Here is a 21,261-nt window from a genome sequence, read left to right on the forward strand (position 1 = left end):
AACATTATACTGAACAAATTTTACATACTGTAAATTAATTTCAATCGAAAACATTGCATGAACACATCTTTGGATTTGGAATTAAAAGATATCTGCCTATTCTTCTTCGTTTAAACTATATGACTATAAATTTTCAGTAAAAAACAGTTATAGTGAAATGCGTATACTCAGTAATTAATTCATGCTTATATATACAGTGAATTTATTTAATTTTAGTACTGATGCTTTTAAAGCATATTGTTATCTTAAAAAATATATTTAAGGAATAACTGTCTTATTTTTCGATTCATGATGTGATCAATTGATTGGTTTGCATGATAATTTGCATAAACACCGAAGGAGTTTATGCATAAAATTATCATCCAAGCCAATCAATTGATCATCATCATGAAATTGAAAAATAAGACAGTTAGTTATTCATGTATATATACATGCGCTTAATTCTGCCAATCCATGTGCTCTAAGCCCCACATCTGTCTCTACATATGTCCTGATTTTTCTTAACCGTCTCTATCTATGAACCAGTATAAAGTATAAAGAAATAAAGTACATTATCTATTTGTAATTTTATCTCGGACAAAACATTGGAAATGTAAATATTTAAGGAATGAATTTAAGATACTCTGATCCTGAGGTTCAGAAAATCAGACACTGACTGAAGCCAAAAGAAAATATGCTCTTGTTTTCTGTCCCCTGACCAAAGAAAATAGGGTAGGTAGGTAGGGAAAAATTTTATTTTGAGAAAAAAATTTATTTTCAAATGTCAATGAATGCAGAACATATAGCATGTAATAACAAGAAAACAGTATGTTAACAGTTTACAAAGCAAGTTTGTTAATAAAGATTTATAAAGTAAAGTTATCCTGTAGACACTTGTCATGTATTACATCTGTAAACATTGTTCATCTACTTGAGTATTAGGAAAATAGCCCTCTAAATAAGAGGCCCATGAGCCACATCGATCACCTGACTTAATTTGGTGATGCAGTTTACATCTAGGTTAAGTTACAGCAAGGAAATTTAAGCATGAAGTTTCCTGGTATTTATTTCACATAAAACATTTTAATTATCAAATCCCACACTCTTCACTAGAACTTGAAGGTTGACATCCACACGTCAAAAAATATTCAATGGATGTTCCTTTCATTTATATAAAAGATACTGTAAGCCTTAATACTCTTTTCATGATTTTATTGACAATTGTTAAATCTACCAAAGACCATAAAATAATACAGAGTGATGCAATGTAAATGTAATTATTTACAGAGTCAATAAAATCATGATGTAATGTAAATGTAATGATTTAGTGACCCATAAAATCACAAACTGCTCAAGGGATGTCTTTACTGTCTGTAGTTTAACTTTTGGGGTCATGTCTCCTTCGTGTATGTTGTCTGCATTCAAAGTCTAGAAAAATTGCTCAATATTCCGATAGCTTCAGGTTTGGCTAGGTTTAATGATGGAATTTCTGTAAAAATAAACAATGTAAAAGACTCAACGACAGTTCTCACTTAAGATTTTTAGTACAAAGGATTATTCAACAGCTTCATTAAGGTATGGCTACTCAAGATAAAAGGTACATGTGCCACATTCAAACATATTCATGAAACATTGTCTACTTAGATTGAGGGCAAATCTTGGTTAAAAAAAAAACAATAAAGGGCTACAACAATCTTTAACATTACCAGCTATCTAATACAGCATTAATCTTCATATAAAACTTGTTGGAAACTAGTTAACCCTGATATCTTTTTTTAAAAATTGATAAAGAAGTAAATCATTCCTCTTGAAATTATAATATAGCTGTATTTATTTCAGCTGTGGATTTTAAAATCTCATTTTTTGTGTAATTTCTCTATAATTCATAATATGTACTTACATATAATTGAAAAAAAAAAACAACAGAGTATAACTCTTCTTTGCTAAGAGTAAAGATACACAGTCATGTATATGTACTTACGATGAGAAACCTTTGGAGCAAGACAGGACGATGTAAGGTGATTTCTCTGTTCTCTGCTTATCCTTAAGCATGTTCAGCATACCTAGGGGCGTGTCTGTGGAACTCATCTGCTTCATCAACTGTAACCCAGATAAAAAAAATATAAGTAGGGCTGAGATTCTGTATCTTGAATTTTGTTATACATGTATGTATTTTGACTATCAGGGATTTGCCAAAGAAGAGACTTTTTTCTAATTTTTCTTCTAAAAAATGTCTTCCTTTTAATTTTTTTGGTCAATTTAAGCTAGATGAACAGATCTCTCAAAGTTCTTCGAAACACACTATTCATATTCAAGATAATGAAGTTTAAAAATACAGTAAAACTTGTTTAATACGAACACGGATATTGGGAATTCATAGATATAGTGAAGTATTTTTAGACCCCCCCCCCACTATGAAAATTTTACGAATTTCTTATAAGGATAAAGGAATTGTGGATATAGCGAAGTAATTTCACAGGTCCTAGTGACTTTGTTATAACCGAGTTTTACTGTATTAGTCATTACTGCAAAAAGTTTTTTCAAAGTGGAGGATATATGTGTTTAGTACGTATCATGCTTCTGGTAAGCATATGCAAGAAAAAATTATATGCAATACGTACATGTACTATGTAAATATATGAATACCACCTAAATATAAAAATTCCCACAACCACATGCAGTTACCTGTTCCTCCTGCAGTTTTTTAGTTCGTTTTTCTGTCTTCTTTTTGCCGGAACCTTTCCCTTGGAACCTGTGGGACAACTGCCTGAAGGCCTCCTTCTGATTCAGCAGGTGCCCCCCGTCGTCCACGTATTCCAGTTTGACGTCCGGTTTATATCCCTCTTTCTCATTGAAGTCCTGTATCAGCCCTCCCCCTCCACTGTATCTGTCCCTCTTCCTGCTGTACTTCTCATCCAAATTACTGGAAAAAGTAGTAGATCTAAAGATCAGTGGGGGGTTCAGGGAGGGGAATTTTAAACTTACCCGGTACATTTTTCAGGACTACATTGTACTTCTTATCTTCATTTCATCAACTTATATGACATTTTTCATTTTCCAAAGAATTATTTTTTGAAATGGTCACTATTCTTCACAAATGGAAATACATACTATTATTATATGTCTAGTTCTTCAAAACAAATCTTCACAGGTATATAATTCATCCTAGGCTATCCTTAAAAGTCAGCCATAATCCAAAGTCTCCTCTATTAGTTGATTTACATGGACAGAACAAGTTAATTTTTTTCTTACAATAAAACCATTTACAGAAAACATGATACATGTACAGGTAGTTTCTTCAAGAATTATTTTTATATGTATATAGGTTTTACAGTATTTGTCTAATAAACTTACTCGTATCGTTTGTCCTCTATAGAGTAATTCTGAACCTCTAGGTCAAGCTTAGCTTTGCTCCTTACTATGGCATTTTTTTCCCTTCATCTTCTATGTATCCTGTAAAACAAACAGCCCTGTTTTACAAGATTTTATTCCCCAAGAATGTTTGCACTTATAGTCCAAATAGCTACAAGTATTCCAAAGATTTTTCAATCAATATTCATTTGAAAAGCAATAATTCTACAAACCTTTCTTAACGGCTAGCTCTAGAGCTGCTCCTACCCCAGAACTCACCACTGGTTTTTCTTCTAACACTGCTTGTTCCTCCCCCTATAGATACAAGATATTTTAGAGACACTCAAAACTATTATTTCTTTGGTATGGGAATTTTAGTTGGAAATCACATACACAATTTACAAGGGAAATTGGCCCCTTATTTATAATAAAACTTGTTTAGTACACACAGGGATAAAGTGAACTTATAGATAAAGTTTTTAGCATCTCTTAAAACAAGAGGCCCATGGGCCACAATGCTCACCAGAGTAACTTCGACGTGCTGTTCTTCACCTGATTTCCCCCCTGTAATAGCTATTGTGACCCCGCCTTATCCTAGGGGTCAAGATTTGAACAATTTAGAATATACACTACCCCAGGATGCTTCCATATAGCAGATTTTAAACATCCCTCTCAAGAGTTTTTCATTCATATGGAAATGCCACCACTTGCCAATGGAGAGCTACAAATTTTTATCCTATGCACAACACTTAGGGACATTGAGCAGTGAGGGAATGTGCCAGCACCTACTGCAACACAGGACCCCGGTTTATTCGGTCTCATCGGAAGGACCGGTCTCAACGTTCCACAGTGGGATTCGTACCTGTGAGGTAGGGATGACACCTTACTTTGCGAATCTAAAGCAGACGCACTAAGCACTGTGCCACACAGGCGACGAGGTTCTTTAGATGAAGAGATTTAAAGATTTTTTCTACATATTTCAATGTAAAACTCAGGGATTCCCCATAGTGATTATAACCGCATCCTACCCCCCATGGTTCATAATTTGAACAATTTAAAATCTACACTTCCCCAGGATGCTTTCACCTAAGTTTCAGTTTTTCTGGCACAGTGGTTCTTGAGGAGAATTTTTTATGACCCCCCTATTTTTGTCTTGTTTTGACAAGATTTGATTATCCCGAGTTTTAACAAAAACATAACTTTATGTCAACATTATAGTGGCACCTTGAGACCATATCCTTTGTCCCCAGGGAGATGCCTTGAAAAAATTTTATATTCTCATCCTTGTATATAAGTTTGCTGATAACCTTTCCAGTGGTTCTTGAGAAGATTTTTTTTAGCAACCAGTACATATTTGGCTCATAAGAGCTAACAAATACACTTACCCCGGTAATTATATATCTTTGATATAAAAAAAATTTGGATATACATGTCATTTTGTAAAATAAAAAGTTTACTTTACAACATTTTTTCCCTGTAATAACATACTATATTTGACACTATTATTCATTTGGTACTAAAGTAGTTGTACTTAGGACAATTAAATCTATATTTATCTCCAACCAGGAAGTAAATTACAAATCTCGTCTAAGTCTCGACTAAAATCTCCTTCCTATATTCCAAAGTTTGCTGAACAGAAATATACATTTAGAGGCCCATTGTGTCAAAAGTAAGTACCTGGGATGCCAGCAGACTTGAAATTCAAATTTTTCTGAAAAAAAAAGCATTTTGCTTACTCAGATCCTATTTGTCTAAGATAATCTCAGATCTGATACAGCAGAATACTTTACAAACTTTACACCTTCCTTTTAAGTCTGACTGGTGTCAGACATCTAAATTATATGTATATTGTTTTCTGAATTTGATTTAAGTTTAACTTTAACAATTAAAGTCAATATGTAAAACTGTTAAAATTTTGAAATCCATATGCATGTAACAATTAAACTTCTCAATGTTAATTTTAGATGGCACTTTCCAAACAGAAAATTCCCGGCACTGCCCAACACTTCCTGGAGTGTGGTACTGAATATTGTGAGAGAAATTGTGAATTCTACTGCAATTCCTGCCATCATCAGATGTGTAAACCATGCAGAGACAAACATCTTAAGATTCCAGAAAACAAAAACCATGAAGTGGTCCTTTATCAGCAACGGAGACGACAACTCCCTGTGAAGAAATGCAAGATCCACCCCACCAAAGAAATAGATATTTTCTGCAAAGAATGCAATATTCCTTTATGTTCCAAGTGTTCAACAATGCAAGATCATCTTGGGCATCAATTTATTGATTTAGAAATTATATACACAGAGAAATTTGAAATTTGCCGTAAGGAACTCTCTAAAATTCATAATTATTTTATACCTACATCAGAGGATTTACAGAAAGAAGTTCGGGAAGATGCCACAGAAGTTAGACAGATCATGGACAGCATACGGACATCCATGAAGGCTGAAGCTGAATCTCTCAAAAACATGGTGGATACAGTACTCCCAGAAAATATGGAAGAATTAAACCAAATAGAGAAGTCATTACTGGAGAAATTAAAGAGCCAAGAAAAGACATTTGATGATTATATTGCCTATCTCAGTGACCTTGTTAAAGAGTTCCAGAGTTACCTGTCCTCTACTGAGCTCTCCAACTTCGCAACTAAACTCCCTGAGAACTTGAAAATAAAATCCATACCAGAGACCACAAAACCTGTCACACCAGAATTTTCTCCTGCTCAATACAGCAAAGCAGATGTTGATAAATTACTGGGGAAGATAACTAAACACGATAAAGATCTGAAATCAGACAAGAAACAAACAATGTCTCTATCTGCCTCTGTCACCAAGGTCAGGAAGTTCAAAGTACCAGGTGTTAATCATGTATACCATGTATCACTAGATCAATCAGACAGACTCTGGATCAGTGATAGTGATGGTAATCTTGTCCAAACAGATCTACAGGGGAATGTGATACAGAAGATAGAAACCAGTGGTAGACGTGAAGGTTACCACACAGTCACACAGGACAGGGATCTGATCTTTACAGACAAAGGCAAGAAAGTCATCAATAGGATAACACAGGATAATAATTTCATTGAATTCATTAATACAGGAGAATGGGCACCAATCAGCATACACTCGTCCCACATCAACGGTGACTTACTGGTCGGGATGAAGAAGGACAGACAGGGTAAAGTCACCAGGTACAACAAGACAGGGAAAGAACTACAGAACATACAGAGGGATAACAAAGGACAGGAACTATATAATTATCTACGCTACATCACAGAAAACATCAATGGAGATATCTGTACATCAGACTGTAATAAAAAGGCAGTAGTGGTGGTGAATAAATCAGGACAACACAGGTTCTCCTACAAAGGCCAAGAGTCAGGGTTCTATCCCTATGGAATCGGTACTGATGTCCTCGGTCAGATCCTGGTGTGTGATAATTCCAGTATCACTGTTCACCTCCTTGATCAGAACGGTCAGTTCTTGTCTCTATTACTCACACCACAACAAGGGGTAGAGTATCCCCGTAGTGTGTGTGTGGATGGTAAGAACAATCTCTATGTGGGACAAAATTTCACCAACACACTGACATTGTTCAAGTGTTTTAAGTGATTATAATTCTATCACATGTACATAATTGAAAAACTTAAATCTGTGATTTTCAGTACAGAAATGTAAATCCTAAATAGAGTTCAACATTATACTGAACAAATGTACATACTGCAAATTAATTTCTATGGAAAGCATTGCATAAATTCTTCTTAATTCTGCATATCCACATGCTCTAAGCCCATGCAGCGCCTGTCTGTACATTTTCCCGCCCCACTCTTGTTTTTTTTAAACAATGTCTCTCAATGAACCAGTGCATTCATGAAGAAATAAAGTACATTAACTATTTGTAATTTTATCTCGGACAAAGACATTGAAAAATGTAACTAAAGCCAAAAGAAGATATACTCTTGTTTTCTGTCCACTGACCAAAGAAAATAGGGTAGGTAGGTAGGGAAAAATGTTATTTTGAGAAAAAAAAATTATTTTCAAAACTCAATGAATGCAGAACATTATAGCATGTAATAACAAGAAAACAGTATGTTAACAGTTTACAAAGCAAGCTTGTTAATAAACATGATAAAGATTTATAAAGTAAAATTATCCTGTATACTTGTGATGTGTTAGTTCTGTAAATATTGTTGGTCGACTTGAGTATAAGGAAAATAGTCCTCTAAACAAGAGGTCTATGAGGAAATTTAAGCACGAAGTTTCCTGGTATTTATTTCACATGAAACATTTTAAGGACATTGGCAAGGTTCCTGGCTTTTGTTTGGATTTTTTCAAGAACTCTTGAACAGGTGTAATGATAATAAACATGTTATATCCTGGCACATTTAACCCACCAAGCCATCCTTCCTTATTAGATTTTGTCAAATCAATTTTTTTTTTTTTTACAATTCTCAATGCATTTCCTATGTAAAATGTTGATATAAAGGACCTACTTAATTTTTTACCATAAAAATTTTCCAAAATCCAGTCATTTCAGAAAGTGTACATATTATATACATTATTGTATCCTCATTTCAAATCATATCTACATATCATGACTGAAAACACAAATTTAGAAACATGATACAGATCTACCAACACTGTTTATTATTTTAGAGTTACTTTCCTTAGAATCTCATTCGTGTTCATAATGGTAAAGACTGTTTCACTGTTTATGTTAAGTAATTTACCATATTGGAAACAAATTTTCATAAGTTTGTTTCTGAGTTTCATCCACACGTCAAAAAATATTCAATGGATGTTTCTTTCATTTATATAAAAAGATAATGTAAGCGTTAATACTGTTTTTATCGACTTGAGTATTAGGAAAATAGCCCTCTAAGCAAGAGGTCTATGAGCCACATCGCTCACCTGACTTACTTTGGTGATGCAGTTTACATCTAGGTTAAGTTACTGCAAGGAAATTTAAGAAAGAAGTTTCATGGTATTTATTTCATATAAAACATTTTAATTATCAAATCCCACACTCTTCACTAGAAATTGAAGGTTGGCATCCACACGTCAAAAAATATTCAATGGATGTTTCTTTCATTTATATAAAAAGATACTGTAAGCCTTAATACTGTTTTCATGATTTTATTGACAATTGTTGAATCTACCAAAGACCATAAAATATTACCGAATGATGCAATGTAAATGTTATTATTTACAGAGTCAATAAAATCATGATGTAATGTAGATGTAATGATTTAGTGACCCATAAAATCACAAACTGCTCAAGGGATGTCTATACTGTCTGTAGTTAAACTTTTGGGGTCATGTCTCCTTCGTGTATGTTGTCTGCATTCAAAGTCTAGAAAAATTGCTTAATATTCCAATAGAATAATGTTTGGCTAGGTTTAATGATGGAATTTCTGTAAAAATAAACAATGTAAAACACTCAATGACAGTTCTTATTTAAGATTTTTAGTACATAGGATTATTTAACACCTCCATTAAGGTATTGCTACTCAAGATAAAAGGTGCATGTGCCACATTCAAACATATTCATGAAACATTGTCTACTTAGATTGAGGGTAAATCTTGGTTGAAACAAACAATAAAGGGCAAACAACAATCTTTTATTATACATTATCTAAAACAGCATTAATCTTCATATAAAACTTGTTTGAAACTAGTTAACCCTGATATCTTTTTTTAAAAATTGATAAAGAAGTAAATCATTCCTTCTTCAAATTATTATTAGCTGTATTTATTTCAAGTGTGGATTTAAATTCTCGTTTTTTTGTGTAATGTCTCTATAAGTCATAATATGTACTTCTATTATAATTGAAAAAACAACAGAGTATAACTTTTCTTTGCAAAGAGTAAAGATCCACAGCCATGTATATGTACTTACGATGAGAAACCTTTGGAGCCAGACAGGACAATGTAAGGTGACTTCTCTGTTCTCTGCTTATCTTTAAGCATGTTCAGTGTACCAAGAGGCGTGTCTGTGGAACTCATCTGCTTCATCAACTGTAATCCCAGATGAAAAGAAAATAGATGTACAGCTAAAATTCAGTATCTGAAATATTGTTTTGTTTTTTGAATACCAGGATTGGCTGAAGTGTCCTACTTGAACTGACTAATTTTGGGTCTATACTTAAGAACTCGGATAAACAGATCTCTCAAAGTCAATTCATATTCAAGATAATGAAGTTTGAAAGTACAGTAAAACTTGTTTGGTATGAACACAATTATTCTAAATTCACAGATATAGCAAAGTCTTTTTGGACTCCCCACTAAAAAAATTTTACAAATTCCTTATACGTATATAACGAATTACGGATATGGTGAAGTAATTCAATAGGTCGTTATAAACAAGTTTTACTGTACATGTATAAATCCTTTTTGCAAAAGTTTTTTTTTTCCAAATTGGAGGATACATGTACAGTGTATATCTATTTAGTAAGTATCATGCTTCTGGTGAGCATATGCAAGTAAAAATTTACTGTATATGCAACATGTACTACGTACATATATATGTATAACACCAATTTTAAAAACTTCCACAACCACATGCAGTTACCTGTTCCTCCTGCAGTTTTTCGTTCGTTTTTCCGTTTTCTTTTTACCAGAGCCTTTCCCGTGGAATCTGTGAGACAGCTGCCTGAAGGCCTCTTTCTGATTCAGCAGGTGACCTCCATCATCCACGTATTCCAGTTTGACGTCCGGTTTATATCCCTCTTTCTCCTTGAAGTCCTGAATCAGCCCTCCCCCTCCACTGTATCTGTCCCTCTTCCTGCTGTACTTCTCATCCAAATCACTGGAAAAAAGAAGTAGATCTAGAGATCGGGGGGGGGTCAGGGAGGAATATCTTATAAAATTTACTTTCAGGGCTTCTTCTTATCTTCCTTTTTTTCAACTTATATGACATTTTTCATTTTCCAAAGAATGTTTTTTTTGAAATGGTGACTATTCTTCACAAATTAAAATACATATACGTGTAGTTCTTAATGACAAATCTTCACAGGTACAAAATTTATCTTTGGCTATCCTTAAAAGTCACCCATGAATCAAAGTTTCCTCTATTAGTTGATTTACATGGACAGAACATGTTAATTTTTTTTCTTACAATTTTAATCCACTTACAAAAGGCATGATACATGTAGAGGTAGTTTCTTCAAGAATTACTTTTATTAAATGCATATAGGGTTTACAGTATAATTCTACCGGTAATAAACTTACTCATATCGTTTGTCTTCTATAGAGTAATTCTGAACCTCCAGGTCAAGCTTAGCTTTGCTCCTCACAATGGCATTTTTCTTCCCTTCATCTTCTATTTAGCCTGTAAAACATACAGCCCTGTTTTACAAGATTTTTTTCAGCGAGTTCTAGAGCTGCTCCTACCCCTGAACTCACCACCGGTTCTTCTTCTAACACTGCTTGTTCCTCTCCCTATAGATACAAGAAATTTTAGAGAAACTCAAAACTATTATTTCTTTGGTATGGGAATTCTAGTTGGAAATCACATACACCCTGTACAAGGGAAACTGGCCCCTCATATATAAAAAAAAACTTCAGTACACACAGAGATAAATTTTTAGTATCTCTTAAAACAAGAGGCCCATGGGCCACAATGCTCAACTGAGTAACTTTGACCTGCTGTTCTTCACCTGATGCCCCCCTTGTAATAGCTATTGTGACCCCCGCCGTACCCCAAGGGCTCAGGATTTAAAGAATTTTGAATTTATACTACCCCAGGATGCTCCCACATATTCATTAGTTTCAGATTTTCTGGTCCAGTGGTGTTTGAGGTGATTCATTGATTGTATGCTGTTTTAAACATCCCTCTCAGAATTTTTCATTCATATGGAAATGCCACCACTTGGCACTTGCCCGTGGAGAGCTGCAAATTTTGTCCTCTACTCGGCACTCAGGGCCATTGAGTAGTGAATGACGTTCCAGCACCTACTGCAACACGGACCCCGATTTATACGGTCTCATCCGAAGGACCGGTCTCTAAATCCCACAGTGAGATTCGTACCTGCGAGGTAGGGATGACTCCATACTTTGGGACTCTAAATCAGACGCTAAATAACCACTGCTCCACGAGGGTGATGTGGTTCTTGAGAAGAAGAGTTTTGAAGATTTTTCTACATATTTCAATGGAAATTCAGGGATTCCCCATTATGACCCCGTCCTACCCCCATGGTTCACAGTTTGAATAATTAACAATCTACACTACTTCAGGATGTTTTCACCTAAGTTTCAGCTTTTCTGGCGCAGTGGTTCTTGAGAAGAAGATTTTAATGACCCACCCTATTTTTGTCTTCTTTTGACAAGATTTGAGTGTCCCTAGTTCTTATAGTATGCAAAATAACCAAGTTTTAACAAAAAACATAACTTTTGGTCAACATTAGAACGGCACCTTGTGACCATATCCTTTGTTCCCAGGGTGATTCCTTGAACAATGTTTAATCTACAACATATTCTCATCCTTGTACATATAAGTTTGCTGATAATCTATTAAGTAGTTCTTGGGGAGAAGTTTTTTTTTTAGCAACCACTACATTTTATAGGTCCCAAGAGCTAACGAATACACATACCCCGGTAATTATATATCTTTTATAACAAAATTTGGATATTATAATTTTGTAAAATAAAAACGTTTACTTTCTAACATTTTTTTCCCTTTAATAACATACTATATTTAAAACTATTATTCATTTGGTACAAAAAAACAGTTGTACTTATGAAAATTAAATCTATATTTATCTCCATCAGGAAGTAAATTACAAATCTCGTCTAAGTCTCGACCAAAATCTTCCTCCTACATTCCAAAGTTTGCTGAACAGAAATATACATGTAGAGGCCCATTGTGTCAAAAGTAAGTACCTGGGATGCCAGCAGACATGAAATTCCAATTTTTCTGAAAAAGGGCATTTTGCTTACTTAAGTTCTAATTGTCTAAGATAATCTCAGATTTGATACACCAGAATAGTTTACAAACTTTACACCTTTATGGGAGCATTCCTTTTACGTGGGACTGGTGTCAGACAACTGAAATACATTTATATCGTTTTCTGAAGTTGACTTAAGCAATTTAATTCAACATGTAAAACTGTTACAATTTTGAAATCCATATGCATGTAACAAACTTTTCAATGTTAATTTTAGATGGCACTTTACAAACCAAAAATTCCAGTCACTGCCCAACACTTCCTGGAGTGTGGTACTGAACGTTGTGAGAGAAATTGTGAATTTTACTGCAATTCCTGCCATCATCAGATGTGTAAACCATGCAGAGACCAACATCTAAAGATTGCAGAAAACAAGAACCATGAAGTGGTCCTTTATCAGCAACGTAGACGACAACTCCCTGTGAAGAAATGCAAGATCCACCCCACTAAAGATATAGATATTTTTTGCAAAGAATGCAATGTTCCTTTATGTTCCAAGTGTTCAACAATGCAAAATCATCGGGGGCATCAATTTATTGATTTAGAAATTATTTACACAGAGAAATTTGAAATTTGCCATAAGGAACTCTCTAAAATCCATAATTACTTTGTTCCTACATCAGAGGATTTACAAAGAGAAGTTCAGGAAGATGCCAAAGAAGTTAAAGAGATCATGGACAGCATACGGACATCCATGAAGGCTGAAGCCGAGTCTCTCAAAAACATGGTGGACACAGTTCTCTCCGAAAATATAGAGGAATTAAACCAAATAGAGAAGTCATTGCTAGAAAAATTAAAGATCCAAGAGAAGACATTTGATGATTATATTGGCTATCTCAGTGACCTTGTTAAAGAGTTCCAGAGTTACCTGTCCTCTACTGAGCTCACTAACTTCACAACTCAGCTTCCAGAAAAGTTAAAAATAAAATCCATACCAGAGACCACAAAACCTGTCATGCCGGAATTTTCTCCTGCTCAATACAGCAAAAATGATGTGAATAAATTACTGGGGAAGATAACTGTAACATATAGAAAGAAAAAACTTAGAAGAATAGAGCCCATGAATATTGCTTCCTTTTCTACATCAATGAAATCTACCAGTGAACATACAAAACAGGATAAAGATATGAAATCAGACAAGAATCAATCAATGTCAGACTCTCCATCTGCCTCTGTCACCAAGGTCAGGGAATTCAATGTACTAAGTATTAATAATGTGTGCCATGTATCACGAGGTCAATCAGACAGACTCTGGATCAGTGACAGTAAGGGTAATCTTGTCCAAATAGATCTACAGGGAAATGTAATACAGAAGTTAGAAACCAGTGGTAGATCTGAAGGTTACCACACAGTGACGCAGGGCAGAGATCTGATCTTTACAGACAAAAACAAGAAAGTCATCAATAGGATTACATCGGATAATAATATCATTGAATTCATCAAAACTGGAGGCTGGATACCATACAGCATACACTCCTCCCATATCAACGGGGACTTACTGGTGGGGATGGTGAAGAGTGGAGGGGGTAAAGTCACCCGGTACAACAAGACAGGAAAAGAACTACAGAACATACAGAGGGATGATAAAGGACAGGGACTGTATAGTTATCCACACTACATCACAGAAAACAGCAATGGAGATATCTGTACATCAGACTTTATAAATGTAGTGGTGGTGAATAAATCAGGACAACACAGGTTCTCCTACAAAGGTCAGGAGTCAGGGTTCTGTCCCTTTGGAATCTGTACTGATGTCCTTGGTCACATCCTGGTGTGTGATGTTCTCAGTAAAACTGTTCATATCCTTGATCAGGAGGGTCAGTTCTTGTCTCTATTGCTCACTCAAGAACAAGGGGTAGAGGATCCCTGTAGTGTGTGTGTGGATGATGAGGACAATCTCTATGTGGGAAAATATCTCACCAACACACTGACAGTGTACAGGAATCTTGAGTGATTATAATTCTATCAGTTGTATATAATTATCAAACTTAAAATTGTGATTTCCAGCACAAAATGTATATCCTGAATACCGTAGATCTAGAAATTTTTGCTGTAGATAATTTTAGCAGATTTGTTCATTGCATTCGCAAAAATACTTTTCTTCAAAATAAATCAACTATAATAAAATGTATAGAAAGCAGTGGCCTTTCGCAAAATTTTGAAAAGTAAAAATTAATCAACAGCTATTTGACCCAGGTTTGCAAAATAAAATTAACGTAAAAATTTCCAGATTTACGGTAGTGTTCCTTCTATTGAACATTATAATAAACAAATTGTACATACTGTAAATTAATTTAAATGGAAAACATTGCAAAAACACTTCTTTGGATTTGGAATTAAAAGATGTCATTTTATTCTTCTTTGTTTAAATGATATAACTAAATTTTCAGTAAATAAAAGTTATAGTGAAATGCGTATACTCAGTAATTAATTCGTGCTTGCAGTGAAGTGATTTTATTTTAATACTGATGTTTTTAAAACATAAATGTATTCTTATCTTAAAAAATACATTCAAGGAATAATTGTCTTATTAGCTCTTCTGAGCAAAAGGCTCAAAGAGCTAATGCCATGGCTATTTGTGCGGTGTGCATTGACTTTTTAGAATATGGGCCATAACTCAAGAACCCCTTGGCCAATCAGTGTCAAATTTGTCACAGGGTATCCTTTGTCTAAGGACTACCATTTACTAGTATACTAAAATAAGGATTGGGACCCTTAAACAAGGGGAGATAATCAGCAAAACAAAACCAAAAGTACTGGTTGCTAAAAAATCCTCTTCTTCACCAAACTTACATACAAGGATTAGGATATGTCGAAAATTAAAATTTGCACGGGGAATTATCCTGGGACAAGGGGTGTGGTCTCAAGGTCACTTCAAAGTTGACCTAAATTTACAATAAATACAAACGTTTATATTTTGCTTACTATAAGGACAAGGATCATCAAATCTTGTAAGTTGATGCATCTTAGGACTTCACACCATGTTAACTCAAAAGTAGGTTACGGTCACCTTCTTTTTAAATTTTGTGGGCATTTTCTTCAAATTGATTTGAAGGCATATTTTGGACACTTCAAGGCCTATGATCATAAAACTTTGTCAGTTGATGCATCTTGGGTCTTCAAACAACGTCAACTTAAAAGAAGGTCACTGTGACCTACATTTCAAACTTGATGACTAATCCTTTCTAAAACATTTAATCCCATTAGTTGAGACACTGTGAGGTATAGAATCATCAAATATTGTAAGTTGATGCATCTTGGGATCTTAAAACATAGTTATGAAAAAGAAGGTCACTGTGACCTACTTTTTGAATTCTGCAGCCGTTTGTTTTCAAATTGTTTAAAAGGCATATTTTGATTACCTTCAGACCTACGATCATCAAACTTGGTCAGTAGATGCATATGTGGACTTTGAAAAATGTTGACCAAAATGTAGGTCACGATGACCTATTTTCGATATTTTCTGGCTAGATTTAAGTATCTTAGGTATTTATTGGCTTAGAATCATCAAATTTTGTGAGTCGATGCATCTTGGGTTTTCGGAGAGTGACAACCAAAACGTAGGTCACAGTGACCTATTTTGACAATTTATGGATTTATTTAGGTATCTCCGGTGCTAATTGGCTTTGAATCATCAAACTTTGTCAGTTGATGCATCTTGGGTTTTCGGAAAGTGGTTATACATGTATTTAAGTATCTCTGGTACTTATTGACGTAAAATTATCAATTTATGTCAGTTGATGGATCTTGGGTTTTGGGAGATTGTCGACCAAAAAGTAGGTCACGGTGACCTACTTTTGAATATCTCAGGTACTTATTAGCTTAGAATCATCCAATTTTGTCAATTGAGGCATCTTGGGTTTTCAGAGAACATCGACCAAAAAGTAGGTCACGGTGACCTACTTTTGATATTTTATGGATATAAATAATTATATATCTGGTTTTGATTAGCTCGGAATCCTCAAATTTTATCAGTTGAGTCATCTTAGGGTATTGGAAAATTTCGACCATGGTCATGGTGACCTACTTTTGAATATCTCAGGTACTTATTGGCTTAGAATCTTCAAACTTTGTCAGTTTAGGCATCTTGGGTTTTTGGAGAATGTCGACCAAAAAGTAGGTCATCGTGACCTACTTTTGAAATTTGATGGCTATATTTAATTATGTCTGGTACTTATTGGCTCGGAAACATCATACTTTGTCAGTTGAGGAATCTAAGGGTATCGGAGAATGTCGACCAAGAAGTAGGTCACAGTGACCTACTTTTGAATATCTCAGATACTTATTGGTTTAGAATCATCAAACTTTGTCAATTAATGTATCTTGAGTCATCAGAATTTTTCAATCAAAAGGTGGGTCACTGTGACCTACTTATGGTATTTTATTATTATATTATAATGTTTTCAGTCTTAACTGGATAAATATCGTCTCGTATCCTATTTTCGACCGTATTGTATTTTCGACCTATTTTTCCCAATTTGCTTCCCGTGCAGATACCGCATGGTGGAACATTATTTTTCGGTTGTTAAACTTGGAAAATACTTTTGAAGCACAACTGTAGTGAAAATACCCAAAATATAATTCAACGGAATTCCCCCGATGGTTTTAGTCCGTTGTCAGAAATTCTAGTCTTTTTACTAATGTACATTTTATCTGTTGATTAAGCAAAGCCGTAATCGATTAATTACAAAGATTTTTTGATGACATTTTTTCCGAAAGAAAATTAAGATCTCTGTCAAAGAGACACATGAATATTGAAATGAATGGGTGGATCAAACGAATTTTTTTCTTCCCTAAATATGGGCACTTTCTTACAGATTTTCACTGAAAAATGCAACGTAATTTCATTGATTTTTTATGGAAATACACAGATACTGAAAGATGGCTTCAACCAACGAATAAATGTATTTGCAAACAAAATATGCAAGTTGTTTAATATTTCTTTGAAAGACAGACAATATTATTTTTTTTGTTTGGAATATCGAATGGATATTTATAGCCATTATTGATTGGGCGTTAATACTATATTTAGGTCGAAAACACAAGACGCTAATATTTTTGTAAGGAAAACTGCACCCTCTCCATATTATGGCATATAAATAAATTAAACACAAAACTGCAATATTGGTTATATCATTTTATTTATAGACACATTTTTAGCCCATATTTTCTTAAATTCTATAAAGTTTGCAGTAAATTAATAAATAATATCTAAATAGGTCGAAAATACAATACATAGAGAATAATACATACCCTTTTCCATATCACATCCTGTATCAGCCCGAGACACCAATATCAGCCAGAGGGCCGAAGGCCCGAGGGCTGATATTGGTCGAGGGCTGATACAGGATGTGATGTGGAAAAGGGTATGTTTTATTATATTTATTACATACTTAGTAATAAAATACAGTTGAGAAGAAAATAAGTAAATAATCATGCATGGACTTCTTCCATACATGTACATAGTCTAATGTCTCATAAGATTTGGGTTTGTTTCTATTTCTATTTCAATGCACTTGATCCGTAATTTGAAAATATTCTATAGTATTACATGTATTTGTAAATTAAGATTAACCTTATTTTCAAAAAGTTAAAATTAAGAGAATATGAACCCACCAAAATTGTGTATGAGTACAGGTACTGTTATTGTGGTTTAATTTACTAAGGGTGTGATATTGACGTCACAATAGCCGTATTAGCCCTGCAGGGCTGATATGGATTTGCGGGGCTGATACGGATATCAGCCCCGCAAATCCATATCAGCCCTGCAGGGTTGATATGGCTATTGTGACGTCAGCCATATCGCATATGCAAAAAACCTGTATTTATTACTAAGTGTGTAATAAACCAGGATATTATCTACCTTTGTCAGTTGATGCATTTTAGATCTTACGATACTAATAGAGTTGGAGGTTTCTAATAGAAGTGATAGATTGTATAATTTTTCAGAAGAGCGATTCAAGGCCCTTGGGCCCTTTGTTTTTTGATTTCACGATGTGATCAATCGATTTGTTTGAGTGATAATTTGCATAGACATTTGTCCCACCCCGCACATGATTTTTCTTAACCCCGTCTATCGATGAACTAGTGCATTTATGAAGAAATAAAGTACATTAAATATTTGTAATTTTATCTCGAACAAAGACATTGGTGATGTAAATATTTAAGGAGTGAATTTAAGACATTCTGATCCTCAGGTTCAGAAAATCAGACACTGACGAAAACCAAAAGAAAATATGCTCGTTTTCTGTCCACTGACCAAAAAATAGTGTAGGTGGGTATATAGGGAATTTTTTTTTCAAAACTCAATGAATGCAGAACATATAGAATGTAATAACAACAAGAGGCCCATGGGCCTTATAGGTCACCTGAGCATTATGCAACAACTTTCCAGTGATTGAATTTGATTCATGTTTTAAGCCAGATGCTATGGCATTCACAATTTTGAAAGAGGCACCATTGATCATCATAACAATACACTTAGCAGTTGCTTAGTTTGTTTACTTAATGCCCATACCCAGGGTAGGGGAGCAAAAAATGCATTTCAACTAATCAGTAATATTCAGCAATAATCAGTAGTGCCCCTACCACACATGAACCCCAGACCCTTAGGCCTTGATATTTGATTAATACCAAGGAGCAGATTTCAAACCCTTCATTCATTTTCAGTATATTAGTAGAGCCCCTCCCCCTCTTCTATGGTACCCCTGACCCTGGGGCCTTGAAATTCACAATTCTGGAAGATTAGGGCCCTTGTCCATCATAACTATACAGGTAGTTCATCTGCTTAATACCCTGGAGCAAATAAGAAAATTTTCAAAGACTTAATGTATTTTCAATATATAATCAATAGAGCCCCGCCCTGACACCAGAACCCCTGACCCTGGGGATATAAAATACCGGTATACAATTTCGGAAGAGGCATTCCTGCTCATCATAACTATGTACTTAGTTAGTTTATTTAATTCCTAGGAGCAGAGAAGAAGATTTTCAAAGAATTCATGTATTTTCACTATATAATCTATATAGCCCCGCCCTAACACCAGAACCCCTGACCCTGGGGCCATAAAATTCACAATTTTGGTAGAGGCACTCTTGCTCATCATAACTATGCACTTAGTTAGTTTATTTAATACCCAGGAGCAGAGAAGAAGATTTTCAAAGAATTCATGTATTTTCACTATATAATCTATATAGCCCCGCCCTAACACCAGAACCCCTGACCCTGGGGCCATAAAATTCACAATTTTGGTAGAGGCACTCTTGCTCATCATAACTATGCACTTAGTTAGTTTATTTAATACCCAGGAGCAGAGAAGAAGATTTTCAAAGAATTCATGTATTTTCACTATATAATCAATAGAGCCCCGCCCTAACACCAGAACCCCTGACCCTGGGGCTATAAAATTCACAATTTTGATAGAGGCACTCCTGCTCATCATAACTATGTACTTAGTTAGTTTATTTAATTCCTAGGAGCAGAGAAGAAGATTTTAAAAGAATTCATGTAATTTGATCACTATATAATCAAAAGAGTCCCGCCCTAACACCAGAACCCCTGACCCTGGGGCCATAAAATTCGCAATTTTGGTAGAGGCACTCTTGATCATCATAACTATGTACTTAGTTTGTTTATTTAATACCCATGAGCAGAAAAGACGATTTTCAAAGAAATATTGCATTTTCACTATATAATCTATATAGCCCCGCCCTAACACCAGAACCCCTGACCCTTGGGCCATAAAATTCACAATTTTGGTAGAGGCACTCTTGATCATCATAACTATGCACTTAGTTAGTTTATTTAATACCCAGGAGCAGAGAAGAAGATTTTCAAAGAATTCATGTATTTTCACTATATAATCAATAGAGCCCCGCCCTAACACCAGAAACCCTGACCCTGGGGCCATAAAATTCACAATTTTGGTAGAGGCACTCTTGATCATCATAACTATGTACTTAGTTAGTTTATTTAATACCCAGGAGCAGAGAAGAAGATTTTCAAAGAAATAATGCATTTTCACTATATAATCTATATAGCTCCGCCCTAACACCAGAACCCCTGACCCTGGGGCCGTAAAATTCACAATTTTGGTAGAGGCACTCTTGCTCATCATAACTATGTACCTAGTTTGTTTATTTAATATCCAGGAGCAGAGAAGAAGATTTTCAAAGAAATAATGCATTTTCACTATATAATCTATATAGCTCCGCCCTAACACCAGAACCCCTGACCCTGGGGCCATAAAATTCACAATTTTGGTAGAGGCACTCTTGCTCATCATAACTATGTACCTAGTTTGTTTATTTAATATCCAGGAGCAGAGAAGAAGATTTTCAAAGAATTCATGTATTTTCACTATATAATCTATATAGCCCCGCCCTAACACCAGAACCCCTGACCCTGGGGCCATAAAATTCACAATTTTGGTAGAGGCGCTCTTGCTCATCATAACTATGTACTTTGTTTGTTTATTTAATACCCAGGAGCAGAGAAGAAGATTTTCAAAGAATTCATATATTTTCACTATATAATCTATATAGCCCCGCCCTAACACCATACCACATGACCCTGGGGCAAAAAAATTCACAATTTGTGTAGAGGCACTCTTGCTCATCACAGAGCAGAGAAGAAGATTTTCAAAGAAATAATGCATTTTCACTACCTAATTATTTAGCCCCGCCCTAGCACTAGAACCCCTGACCCCAGGGCCATGAATTTCACAATTTTGGTAGAGGACTCATTGCTTATTACAATCATGCAAACAGTTTGACTGCTTGATGTCCAGGAGTAAAGAAGAAGATTTTTTAAGATTGCATTAATTTTAGTGGTTTTGGCCCCACCCCTCAGGCCCCAGGGGGGCAGGGATCATGAAATTTACAATTTTTGTTCCCCTTCACCCATAGATGCTTTGTGCCAAATTTGGTTGAAATTGGTTCAGTGGTTGCAGAGAAGAAGCTGAAAATGTTCAAATGTTAACGCACAA

General features: G+C 34.9%; 2 protein-coding genes and 2 long non-coding RNA genes across 4 annotated transcripts; 2 read left to right on the forward strand and 2 right to left on the reverse strand.

Moving 5' to 3' along the window:
• Window positions 1–1,363: 1,363 nt before the first annotated feature.
• On the reverse strand, window positions 1,364–3,886 carry LOC134228611 (uncharacterized). The gene is made up of 5 exons (XR_009984038.1): window positions 3,564–3,886; window positions 3,334–3,432; window positions 2,665–2,902; window positions 1,961–2,079; window positions 1,364–1,468 (listed from the first exon to the last, which is right to left on the reverse strand). It is a non-coding gene; the product is annotated as an uncharacterized LOC134228611 (long non-coding RNA).
• A 1,030-nt stretch (window positions 3,887–4,916) lies between these two features.
• Window positions 4,917–7,048, forward strand: LOC134228612 (E3 ubiquitin-protein ligase TRIM71-like). The gene is made up of 2 exons (XM_062710276.1): window positions 4,917–4,999; window positions 5,295–7,048. Exon 2 carries the CDS (start codon window positions 5,295–5,297, stop codon window positions 6,939–6,941), a length of 1,647 nt encoding a protein of 548 aa, XP_062566260.1. The 5' UTR covers window positions 4,917–4,999; the 3' UTR covers window positions 6,942–7,048.
• A 1,571-nt stretch (window positions 7,049–8,619) lies between these two features.
• LOC134228613 (uncharacterized) lies at window positions 8,620–10,661 on the reverse strand. Its single transcript, XR_009984039.1, has 4 exons — window positions 10,560–10,661; window positions 9,901–10,137; window positions 9,229–9,347; window positions 8,620–8,743 (listed from the first exon to the last, which is right to left on the reverse strand). It is a non-coding gene; the product is annotated as an uncharacterized LOC134228613 (long non-coding RNA).
• Window positions 10,662–12,101: 1,440 nt separating this feature from the next.
• LOC134228614 (uncharacterized) lies at window positions 12,102–14,609 on the forward strand. The gene is made up of 2 exons (XM_062710278.1): window positions 12,102–12,201; window positions 12,492–14,609. The coding sequence occupies exon 2, from the start codon at window positions 12,492–12,494 to the stop codon at window positions 14,226–14,228; it is 1,737 nt and encodes a 578-aa protein (XP_062566262.1). The 5' UTR covers window positions 12,102–12,201; the 3' UTR covers window positions 14,229–14,609.
• The last annotated feature ends 6,652 nt before the right edge of the window (window positions 14,610–21,261 follow it).

This window comes from Saccostrea cucullata, unplaced genomic scaffold (assembly GCF_032062105.1).
Source record: "Saccostrea cucullata isolate Sc308-1 unplaced genomic scaffold, CSIRO_AGI_Scuc_v1 ctg8476, whole genome shotgun sequence".
In the NCBI taxonomy this organism is placed as follows: Eukaryota; Metazoa; Mollusca; class Bivalvia; order Ostreida; family Ostreidae; genus Saccostrea; species Saccostrea cuccullata.